Source organism: Sphaerodactylus townsendi, linkage group LG02 (genome assembly GCF_021028975.2).
Source record: "Sphaerodactylus townsendi isolate TG3544 linkage group LG02, MPM_Stown_v2.3, whole genome shotgun sequence".
Classification (NCBI taxonomy): domain Eukaryota; kingdom Metazoa; phylum Chordata; class Lepidosauria; order Squamata; family Sphaerodactylidae; genus Sphaerodactylus; species Sphaerodactylus townsendi.
Genome location: NC_059426.1, coordinates 59465124 through 59477904, shown reverse-complemented (window position 1 = coordinate 59477904; position 12781 = coordinate 59465124). Strand labels below are relative to the sequence as shown.

The following is a 12781-nucleotide window of genomic DNA, read 5'->3' as shown; positions in this document are numbered from 1 at the left end:
TCCCCTGAGAATGCTACCTATAGTTCTAGAGATGTAGCTCCATGCAGAAGCAAAGAAGAAGGCTCAATGTTTTTTACCTGGAGTAAATGTCCAACCATTCTGCAGGGAATACAGAACCCCCCATCTCCGCACTCTGCATAATCACTGAATCATCTGAATGGGCAATGCCTGCATGCCACACCCCCTCTGTATGACCAGCAATGTTAGAAAATCAGTGTTACTGGTCATGGGGAGGGGGCATACACACAACACTTCCTCTGTGCATTTGCACCATGTAGACAATTCTGTGCATGCACAGAGGTGGAGGCAGTACGCTTGTGCCTGCTCCCCACCTCCATACAGGGAGTGTCAACATGTGAACAAGCTATACACCCAGGGCTAATATCTTTACTGGACCACTCCACCCTAAAACCCTGTGATTTTTCTCTCAAAAATGAGCAGAATTTGATGATGGCTTACAGATATTCCACATTCCTGAAAAATGTATAGATAACAAATACCAAGCGTGACAGAGCTGCACGCATGGTCTGTCTGTGAGCTTAGCATGGTTATTTTCACCACCCTACTAATTCCCCAGTCCTTACCAAAAAGTGACAGTTTTCTAGAAGTCAACCAAGTTTTACAGCTGGAATGGCACAAATACATATTTTTATTTATCTTGTCTTCTATATTCTTCTGATGGTTCCAAGGTGTTAGCAACAGAGCAAATGGGGGAGGGATTTATTTTACCACACCAGTTTCCCTTGGTAAATCATACATTTCAAAAGAATTCAGACACACACATATATATTGAAAGTAACAAAACACAGGAGTATTTCCTCCTTTGCAATTAGTATATTTTGTCACAGAACCTTTGTTCTCCAGTTTTCAAATTTGGGATTGTTTGATGCAGAAGCCTTATTGGGGAGAAGTCCCCACCTTTCCCCCAAGGCCATCCACAAAAATGTCTGTGATACCATAGAAACCTAACAAGCTTATGTAAGAAAAAATTGATGCAGCTACATTATTTATTCCATGGAATGCAGGATATACCCTGTGAGGATGGTATTCTCTAGACAACACATTTTTAAAAATCACTCTGTAAGTGCTGAATCCCTGAAGTTGATTTTCTTGACAGGAAAGGAAGGCGATTTACCTAGTGATGCATAGGAGCCTGGAGGCAGGGCAGCAGCAGAGCTAAAGGGAACATCTGATCCAGAAGATGTTACTTTAGATTTGGCACTGGCTGCTGCATTCACATCAATGTCGCTACGGGAACGTTGCAGAGACCCTGAAGTCGACACCGATTTTGCACTCACAGTAGAGGCTATGAGGAAGGAAAGAAATTCAAGATGAAATAGGATTCTGTCTTTGAAGGGTTGTTAACTTTCCAACCTGGGATATCAGGCGCAAAAGAACCACCTTCTTCTTCTATGCCCACCAGGAATGGTGATTTGGGAAAATCCATAATTTACCCATAAAAACCCAGGGAATTCAGAAGAGCCCAAATGCACCTTGTTGTAAAAAACTTGAATGACTTTTTTTTGCTTTTTCAATTGCCCCCCCCCCCCCCAGCTGCCAGTTCTTAATTTCACTTGAACTTGTGAGCCAGCAAAGGCGGGGGAGAGAGAACTTCATTTCACGTTGGGAAGGCTCAGTGCAGCACAGAGTTTTCTCCCCAACAACGTTTGAGGAACATTTTCTGTAACAGCTGAATAAAGCCAATGGGTATCGACTTTATTTGGCTTTGGGGTGTTGTGGGGTTTCCAGGCTATATGGCCGTGTTCCAGTAGCATTTGGATTTATTTGGCTTGACTGAAAATTTCTGGGTTAAAAAAACCCGAGTTTTACCAAGCACAAGATGTTTTACTTACCCCTAGCGCCCACCCCTCAAATAATAACCAGGCACAAGGGTTCCCAAAAGCCACAAAACAAAACATGTTAAGGAGCTATATTTATAGCATTCACAACATTTACCAGAACCAATACATTTGGACTAGAAATTATTTTCCAAAGTATAAAAAATGCAAATTTCAAAATGCTTGAGTCTTGAAATTAAATCAAAAAGCCACACACACAAACATGCTGATTTACATAACAGCGGTTTCATTTACATTGTAATCCATCTTGATTGCCGCAAAGTAGAAAGGTGGCTAATATGTTTTAAATAAATAATATTTTTTTACAGAAACCGAATGATTGAGTGAGTTCCATGTTCATCATAATCTCTGAGCAAGCTTGATATGATGGAAAATGGATATGCAATTATTCTCATTGATTTACTTTGGTAAAAACTGAAACTATCTTTTCTTAGCTGATTCTTCTTGTAAAAGCAGCATCTAATCTTAAGGTTTCCTTTTAGTGGCTGCTCAGACACATTTTCTCCCTCCCTTCCAACTGAGCCAAAGACCAATTTGTTCTTGCTCTTCAAGAAAACATAAGTGACTGTGGTGCTTTCAAGGCATGAGCAGCTGCTGGTTTGAATTCTGCACATAAGCACATCAAGTGAGATCCATCCATGCATTCCTGTTATATTGGCCACATGTGTGATATGAAAAACAATAGTGGGACTTGGGGATGTGTTTTCGAAAAATAAGGTATCAAGGGTTCCTTTCCTTGCTTTCCTGAGCCATTCTGACTCTATTCTGAATAAAATGTAGGTTCTCCTACCTCCACTCAACCCTGTACTTTGATCTAACTCACACTGCTGTTCTGATGTAGTTTCTGTGAGAAGAAAAGTTACAGGAATGTTAACACCATCCAGTTTTATATAGAAAACTTATCAGAACTTATTAGAACTGCTAGAACTTATTATCGCTGTCACTTGAAAAACAGTTATATCTGTCATTCATCAGAACAAAACATGGCTTGAACTAATGTATACGTAACTGGGCTGTGCTGTAGTCCAGACTAAGGTATGCTCCAAACCAACACCCTACACACTGAAAGTCTCTAGTAATTCTATCTGCAGATTTTCCATTCACTCATTTGTAAATCTGAATGAAACATCTGCACATTAAGACAGGGGGGGAAATGAACCAGAGGTGTTCAAATGTTCAAATATTTCAAAACACCTCTGTTGTAACTCACCAAAATGAAAAAAAATATGGTACTCATCAGTTAATATTCTTGTCTTTTTGTCGCTTTAGTGCCTTGCAGTTTGGCATAGAATGCACAAAGGTGAGAGAGTGGGAAAAAGGAGACAGTGACCAGCATGGAAACACCCTTGTCTTCTCTCGCACACTTATGGTGTGGGACTGGCTGATCCTGGTACCAGGACTGGGAGCACTGCCACAGGCCCAGCAGGAGCCAGCACAGGCTAAGAATTCATTTTGGCTCCCCTTGGCTCTCTTTTCACAGGAGCAGAGGGATGCAACCCCTGGATGCATCAGAGAGAACATTCAAATCAAACAGGGAAGGGAGGAGTGAGATTTTCAGCTACCGTTGAACAAATGGTTCACGCAATCTGCACCTGCACCAGAAGAACTGATCATAGCTGAGGAAGGGTCAGAACAATGAAACAAGAAGGAACACATGGCTTGAATAACAGAAGTAAATGTTTTTTAAAGTGTGGGGGGAATTGTATACCCCTGGATAACAGCATTTTTTTTGTCACAGAGATCAGCAGAAAGGCACTGCCTTTATTCAAAGTGCTGGATAATCTGCTGCTAGACCCCACACATCTTTGTAGGATGATGCTATGGAATCCAAACAGATCTGACAAAGATGAATGAAAGTGGTTTACTCAGGCATATGTGAGGCCACTTTAGAAAATGACCACTAAAAACTTACCCTGAAGGGTCCTTCTTCTCTGAGCATAGCAGGAACTGTGGCTCAGTGGTAGAGCATCTACTTGGAATGCAGAAGGGCCCGGGCCCACCGCCATATTCTTTAACTCGAGGTGCTGGGGATTGAACCCAGGGCCTTCTGGATGCCAAGAAGATGCTCTACTACTGAGCCACAGTTTCTCCCAAAAGATGTCCTCCTAGGCCCAGAAGCAGAACAGCTTCCTCTTACAATACAAGAGACTACATAGGTAACTAATAAACATTTTTGTTGCTTAAATGGCACAGCGTTAACCACAACATCTCCCTTAAGGGGAGAGACTGCTATAATAGGAATCACAACAATTATGCTGGGAAAAGTTAACATTTGTTTGCCCAGTTGTACTTGAGTATCCCCCCCAAGTAGAGTTCTTTAGACCAGCTAACCCCTTCTCACCTCGTGATGTAGTACTTCCAGTTGGACTTCTTTTGGCAGAAAGGGGACGGCTAAGGACAGAATAGAGAAGCACAATTTAATAACAGACTTCCTTTGGAGCAGTGAATTATGGCAGCTGCAAAAAAAATGTGTCACAGTTCAGCAGCTTCCCTTTTCTTCCTTTAAAACAGGTCATGCAGCCTATCTGTTTCAAAGATTTCAGAAAATAAGGAATACAGAAGGCAAACATCTTCCCCCTCACTAAAATGAGGTTTGGACATATCAGTCCATTCTGGCAGCAGAAAACACATTCCAGGACTCAGGTCAAACCAATGTGTTTTAGGACTAGATGCAACTTCTACATAAAAACAGAACAGAGACTGAAGTTTTGGAAATGGGCACATACACACACCTAGGAGTTTGGAAGCATGCTCTCCCTGGCCTTAAGTTTGGAAGCATGCTCTCCCTTAAGAAACAATTCTCTTTGACTGAAATAATTAAATGAACTAAAAAGGCAGATCAACAGCCTACTCCACAAAATCTACCCATTCCATTATCCATCTGAAAGTGAGCTTTTTAAAAATATCTTTTTATTGAAAATTTAAATTATTACATATATATTTATATACTATAGAAAACTCAGTCATTGGAATAAAAAACATTAACAATTATTGACAAACAACAACAACAAAAATGAAATGCTGGTAACGAACTTCTCACTTTAGGATGTGAAACTAATGTCATCAACTACATAATGTGGTATAATAAACTTGCCTTTTATCAGACAAAGGGAGGCAACAGATGAAATGTAAAAACTGCATGACAATCATACAACTGGTTGGAACACCCTTCTGCTTGTTTGGCGATTGTAGCACCAAGCTTATGTAAAGCTATATCCTTCATTATATTCATCAACTTAAACCAGTAAAGAAAACAGAAAATTTAAATGGTAGGAGTAGTACCAATTTGGTAGGAGTAGTACCAATTCAGAAGTAAAGAAACAGCTCATATTTTGCCATGGAGCAAGTGTACATAAGGGCTTACTTGAGACTCTCCTGGGAGCTAGAAGAGGAACGATCAGATTGGGGTAAGGACACTATGCTATCGGAGTTCTTCAAGTGAGATTGTAGAGCCTTCTGGTAAGAAGATTCCAGTGAATTATACATATGTTCTGCTTCTCGACTAAAATGGTTGTGGAACCCCCAGTAACACCTGAAAATAAAACATCAAGAAATTATTGAACCATGTCTTAGTCAATGTATCAGTCACATTAGACACGAAGACTCATCTGTCAGTTCTGGCCAAGTGAAAGTGAAATTCAGTATATGCGAGCAAAGTAAGTATAAATGCAAATATCTAGTTTATTTTTCATAAATGATTTTTGGTCCCACAATTGCTTGTAATTTTTCAGCAAGGAGGAGCATGACACAGAAAACTGGAGGAAGGTTCTAACTGCTATTATAAAATCAGAAGATTTCAACAGGGAGTACAATTCAGGCTTACGTAACTGACCACTCTGTTAGATGGTTTTATCAAGAAGGACCACATATTGAACTGAATATTTCAAGCCAAGCAACTGCTCATGAGATCAAGAGAAAAAGACAATGACAAGGAATTTTAATGAAGGCCTCTAAGTTGCTGAGTAGCAATATAGTATAGTTTGAAAAACTGAAAGCAAAGCAAATGCTAATTGGGACACAGAGAACTATAAATACATTATTGCATTAACATCAACAATTTACAGCAGCACTCAGTATTCCTCTTGAAACACTGATTGTGCCCCTCATCAATAGCAGCAGAGCAGCCTTTGAATGCCTTGAATTTCACCACACAGTTTCCCGTTTTCCAGCAACAGAAAAAAGAATAATTAAACTTACTTTCTGGCTTTAATCCGTGCTTCAGAGTCAGCATCATGGATTCCCTTCTTTACTGTTTCTGCCAATACTGATATGTGCCTGAGATGGGAAGACATTATTGAACTGATAAGGGAGAAGTGGAAAAAACTCACAACACTTAGGAGCCTGTAAGAAGTCGGTCTGACTCTCCAAAACAACCAACCCAAAAGATTTTACTACAGCCTTCATTCCATACAATGTGCTTTTTGAGCGCTTCACTGTTTGTTGTGTAAGTTTCTGCAAGTCAGCTTTGTCGCATTTGATTTTCTTTCAAAAGAAATGCCAAGAAAACATTCTTCAGAGGTCACTCCTTCAGAGGCCGGTTACTATGAAGGCACAGAAGCATAAAAGTACAGAGACGCTAAAATCCCACTTCATTGCTGGCTTTGGAACAAAATTATTTGGGATATATTGTGTTATGTCTATTTCATCAACTGTCCGAACTACTATAACAGCTACAGATATACATTTCCAACTGCTCAAGGAACAGAAACTGTCAACTTTATTCAATTCAGTTGCTGCCTACCTTCTGTGAGGAAATGGAAACTGTTCTGGATTAAAACTGTGCTTGGACAGCACGGGTAAGCAAGGTGGTGAAGCATGTGACAAGGGTGATTTGGCCGGAGCGATGGGAGACAGAGGCCCAATTCACTTGTTACTTTCCATGGAATTTTCCCCTCCATCTTTTTATATAACGAGGAAAAGAGAGCACGAACTATGATGTACAACATTTATTTTCAGTGCAGTAGTTCACTGACCCTGCAATCTATTCTCCTTTTCACTTTGGTTGTGCAGTATCAAATTTAGCTCATTTTACTTTCAATGAAGATATTATGTTTGTTTTTACTATAAAGCATGGCTTTTCTGCCAGAAGGCATCACTCACCAAGTGGACAGGGGTTCACCCCAACATTCATAGATGTAACACTATTTTCTGTAAGCTTGATACAGCATATGCAGGTGCTCACCTATTTTTAAAAGACTAAATCTTGGGAGCGGTTTCCCTAATTTGAAGGAAAACTGCAAGATCTTTTTAGTTGATGTGACTTTCTCCATATGCTCTTCTATCGCTGTGTGCACTCCTCATAATACGTACACTGGTTTAAATGCTCTGAACTGATTTTTTAAAAACTATCCTGCAACTTCAGCGATCTAGCACTTACCTACATTTCTGGAGTCACCAGAGTTCATGTCAGCATTTAAAAAATAAAACCAAGGAAGCACTCTTCCTCAATGAACATCCACATCTTACCTTTCTAGGGAGTGTGTTTGCCATTCCCGTAAAAGTAAATCTAAAAATTCAAAACAGCGTCTGAAAAAAAACCCAAGGAATGTAATATTAAACGCCGTCATTCTAAGTACTAAAGCAAACAATGCATTTAACAAGGCATTCATTTAAAATTAAGTATGAAATCTTAATCCAAAATTTTTTTAAAGAACAAAACAGATTAACTCGTGGTCACTAAATATCAGCTTTACAAAACAATGTATGCTTCTTGAAGAAGTTCAAGTTTTGACAAGTTCTGGAGAGAATTTCAGTACTGTAGCTGTGTTGGAATTCTATTAATCTATGTCCCTGTGCACAGACTTTGAACTTGTACCTTATAAGAGTATTGTTTCTTGTGATCCTAGTGACTGCCTTTAGGAAAGCAGTACATGGGAGCCATAAAATTAGGCTTTATATAGCAATAAAATACAGGGCTCTAGAAAACTAATCCTCTGAGGGCAACTGACGTGGACAGCACATGTTTACAGGAAATGGACCCCATGCAAACACAAAAATTGTGCCCACCCCACCCCCAAATCCCAGTTTTGCCAAGGAGGGGTAGGAGGCTGCCTGTGAAGATGGGTAGGAGAGTGCCTGTGAAGATGGAAAGAGGCACCCCCCTCCCCCTTCAAGGCCTCAAATCTGAATGATACAAAGGTGCCCAATCCCCTCTTCATGGTGCTGTCAATCTTTACAGTGTATTAGGAAATGTGCAACACCTTGCATTAAACACATGTCACACCTCTAAGCATCATTTTGTTTTACTAAGCCACAGATCAAAGAGATAACGAAAAACTTACCTTCTAACTGCAACAGACTTGGAGGTACAGTTACTAGTGATGATGGGGATTAATCGAGGAATGTGCGTATGCTGGTGAATGAATTTAGAAAAACAAAGAAACCCTTAGGAGCATTAGCAGCAAAAAAATTTAACTGACAAGTTGCAAAATTTAAACAGGTACAATGGATTTCTAATGGTCAAAGGCCCTTTTAACTTCTTCAAGAGTAGCAGAAAGACATTATATTTATGAGCAAATATATGCCATTTTAATTTGGATAATTTATGCTGGTCATGGAATTTAATTTTTCTTGCTGCAGATTATTCTAATCTACATCTTAGAGTTACAACTCTTCTTTTTTAGGTTTACATCTACAGACTCAGTGATTAAACAGATGTGGGTCTTTAAAACTGATGTTCATTCGTAATTGGATATTTGTTGATTTGTTTCTCCTCCATGAATAGAAAACTGGAAGTTAATTAAAAATAAACAGCAAAGAACATTAACAAGGGAACGTATTTGCAACAGAACACATAGTGGGAATTCAGATTTCTAACACATCTGCTTTCTTAGACTGAACTTTCTTAGATCTTCCAGCAAAAAGTTTCCCAGTATATGCTTGGGTCTTCATCTGAGTTTTCAACAGTGATTAATTAAGCACAGAGGCATAGCGCCAATGGGGCCAGATGGGGCGTGACGCACTGGGTGTGTGGCATGGCGGGGGCGTGGCCAAGGCGTTCTGGGGTGGATGGCAACGCAACAGGGGTGAGGGTGCACATGCCCCTTGTGAGTTCCCCCTCGTTCTGCCCCTGATTAAGCACAGACCAATGTCACAGTGCTAAAGAGACATCCAGAAAGCAGAACTGAGTTACTTGGCTTCTGAATCTTAACAAGTTCCATTTTGGCTTGTGTCAGGAAATAACGTTGTGAAAACTAGTAACAGCAACCAGTGGAGAACCTTATCTTATCAACTGCCAGAGACAGTCCTCTAGGATTCTGATGAAGAGTCTGTTAATTTGAACGATTTTCGTGTTTGCGTCCTTCTACTGCTCTAATCAGAACATTCCTGAGTAACAATGTTCATTTTTGTTTTGAGAGATACTTACTCGGATAATCAATCTAACAGCTACTACGCCAGAGGTGGCCATGACTTTGGCACTGTTGGGAATGAGATTAAAGATTGTTGGCATGATGGCTTCAGCCCCATGGTCAAACTTGTTACCCAAGACAAACGACAGATGCCTGAAAAAAGAAACAAGACTATGGTGTATCATAGTGGCTAAGATACTGAGCTGCAAGGTAGGGGCTCCCTTGCTTGAATATCATCTCAGCTAAAAATTCACTACACATAGCAAAGCCATTCCCTTCCAGCTTCATCTCCACATCTGCAATGTGAGGATAACACTCACCTTTCTTACATGATTGTGGTAATTCTAACATGGTAATAAATGCACAGTAATTCGAACCTCCAAAAGTGTTGCACAAATACTAATTGTTATATTGGTAATGGTGGAAAACTGCTTTTTATTTTCAGTTTCCTATGTTCTGCCAATATAGATTATGATTTCTCCCAAAAGATGGTACGTTTTATTCTTCATTTTAGTTTTTCGCAATTGATGGATTCAACACAATCCACTGTCCTGCTATTAGAGAGCAGCCCTGAGGGTCAGATACATTACTTGATTTCTCAGCTTTGTCAGTTTCAGTTCAACCTGCTTATGAGCTTTCCATCTTACCCTGACACGTCTGAATTTTATCACTTGCTATTAAAACTGCCCTAATATCTTTAACTTCAAGTCAGTGCTTCTGGCAGAGTTCATCAAAGAATTACCATCAATGAATTCACTGAAGAAAGGAATAATTTGAACTTCACCTTGAACTCAGTTTGAACCCTAACAGAATACTCCATTTTGCTATTTTTTAATTCTGCTTTCTCGTCTGCTAGTTTAACTGGAGAACTAGGCTTGGGAATAAGATGCAAATGCTTAGAACTGCCATGCCTGTTCAGAAATGACATTAACAGAAATCTTTGGGTGGTACTATTATCCTTTTTCATCTCAGGAAAGTAATACTTGATTTTTATTTTCTCTAATGCTTGCTATAGATATTTGCCACCACTGGATATCAGCGTTTATATCAACGTTTTGGTGAATCTTGCAAATATATCATGAGAATATATAATGAGATCATATTATTGCACTATATCTGGAAAACTGCTGTTGCTCAGTGGTACAGCATCTGCTTTGTGTTCAGAAGGGGTTCCAGGTTCATTTCCAGGTATCTCTAGTTAAAGAATGAAGTAGCAGGTTATGTAAAAGACTTGATACCCAGGAGAGCTGGTCACAGCAGACAATACTGATATTGCTTGACCAATGGTCTCACACAAAAGGAAGCTTCATGGGTGGGATCAAAACAGTTTTACTTATGTCTTTAATTTTATGCTGAGATAGATAGCTAATGTGTAGAATTTTCATTAACCTTTAAAATCTGATTATATGTATAAAATAAATTCTGCCTCCCATTTTTGCCCTCCTCTTGCACCAGTGTATAGTGGATTCCGCACAGAATATTTATTATGAGTTGCAATAGTTATAAATGAACATGTTTTCCCTTTCTATCAATGGAAAACAAATTCATGTATAACAATTGCAACTTGTTATAAGTATGCTGTGTGGAATCCACATATGTTGGGGTTCACAGTCTTTCTTTGTTTTGTCTGCTCACTATAACCCACGTAAACCAAGAAAGGCAAATGGTTCAACCACATTAAATAAAATCTTTATTCTTAATTCTATTGCAATTGTTTCTTTATTAAGACATGTGGGTTATGGCCTTAGTCCTGGTCACTCAAATTGTCTCCACTAGCATGGTGCCTACCTGTCACTTCCTTAGCAAACTAAAAGGCAGAAAAGGCCCTGTGGGATGGCAGAGGATGAGTAGGACTAGCTGCACTTTGGAGATCACTCATGGGCAGACATAAAGATAAACCAAACCAAAGTGTTACACTTCTCTCTGTGATACACCTCTGAAGATGCCAGCCACAGATGCAGGCGAAACGTTAGGAACAGGATCTACCAGACCACGGCCACACAGCCCGGAAAACCCACAACCAAGGTTGTCAGGAATCCATTTAGATCCATTTGCCTCAGGGAACGGATAATCCTAATCAGTCCCCAATTCTCTGCATGTCCATAAGTCTAAACTTAATCAACTGGCAAAACAATCTCAGCCGATTTCCCAGTATAAAGTAAACTGACTATTTTGTTTGTCTCTGAATAAACTGGAACTAAGCCATAAGTCATGCCATAAGTATGTTTCTGCCCAAATAGGAAGCTAATATCTGCAGATGGCCATGACCAATGAAACCAAAACAAGAATTGGAAATCTAGTCCCTGGTAGCTCATTGGCCTCAGGCTCCTTGTAGAAGATGGCACAAGACTGAGAAAGCCTTGGCCATCTACCCTATTAGAACATATAACACCATTAATTAGAGTAAGTTGATTTATATTCCTTACCCTAATGTGATACAAGCCTCTCGCACTACCTGGGACCGCAAATCTTTAGCAGATAATTTAAATGCTCCATCCAGCAAGCGTAAGTGTTGGAAGAAGGTATCATATTCAGCTGCTCCAGCCAACAATAACGAACGAATCTTTTTCAGCTATTGGACAAAAACATTTAGAAAGTAAGATCAGTACACAGGTACATTGTTGACTATCTTTCAGTTTAATGGGGAAAATCACCTCTGATTCACTGCACAATCCTAAACAGAGTTACACTTTCTGAGTTGATTGAACTTTATAGTCTTATAAGGGTGCAACACTCTATCGAGGACTACACTAACAAGGACTGTTTTAAGGGTAATGACAGACAACGTATTATGTTTCTGTATTTTTATGTTTTTGGTGTATTTTTTAAGACCAGATTGTTTTATTAATTTATATTATTAGCTGTCTTGATTTCTGCATCAGAAAGGCAAGATAGAAGTGTCCATAAACAAAAATAAAACACAAAGGACAATGTGGACTTCAAACTTCTCAGTACTACACCGGGAATTAACTACTCACACTAAGAACTATAAGTTAGAAATCTCAGGACAAAATGAATGCAGGAAGCCTCTCCCTCTAGGTTTATACACACACACAAATGGTAAATATATATCTATAGTAGACACCCAGAAATTCCCCGTTGGCTGCAATGGAGCCAAGTCAGTTCAACAGAAGAATTTGGGGGATTTCCAGAGGTTCTGCAGGGGGTGAACTTTTTAAGGTAGAGGCACCAAACTTGTTGGGTAGCTTCAATAGACCCTCCTGATACAGCACCAAGGTTTGGTGAAGTTTGGTTCACGAGGGCCAATTTTATGGGTCATCTAAGGTGTAGCCCCCATCTTGAATTCAAAACCATTGGAAACAATGGAAGATGGGGGCACCCCCTTTGTGGGTCCATACAATTAGATCCCTCAACCAAACTTCACCAAACTTGGATGGTCTCATCAGGAGAATCTTCTGAAGCCACTCTGAAAGTTTGGTACCTCTATCTTAAAAATACGCCCCCTACAGGCAGAAAATGGCAAACAAAAAACAAAAAAATCCCCCATAAGGTTAAATGGACCAATTCTTTTCAGGGGTTTTTTTTAAACCCAAATATTTTGGGGTTTCCCAA

The 12781-nt window shown here is 39.6% G+C and overlaps 1 protein-coding gene across 16 annotated transcripts in view; it reads right to left on the bottom strand.

Moving 5' to 3' along the window:
- The window catches only part of CLASP1 (cytoplasmic linker associated protein 1), a 230265-nt gene that overhangs the window by 104298 nt on the left and 113186 nt on the right, over nt 1–12781 (bottom strand). For all 16 annotated transcript variants that reach the window (XM_048485913.1, XM_048485914.1, XM_048485919.1 and 13 more), the window contains 8 exons: nt 11635–11780; nt 9226–9361; nt 8141–8211; nt 7326–7385; nt 6057–6134; nt 5224–5391; nt 4201–4250; nt 1136–1306 (listed from right to left, as the gene is read on the bottom strand). In XM_048485913.1, coding sequence (XP_048341870.1) covers nt 1136–1306; nt 4201–4250; nt 5224–5391; nt 6057–6134; nt 7326–7385; nt 8141–8211; nt 9226–9361; nt 11635–11780 — 880 coding nt within the window. The remainder of the gene's footprint in view (nt 1–1135; nt 1307–4200; nt 4251–5223; nt 5392–6056; nt 6135–7325; nt 7386–8140; nt 8212–9225; nt 9362–11634; nt 11781–12781) is intronic.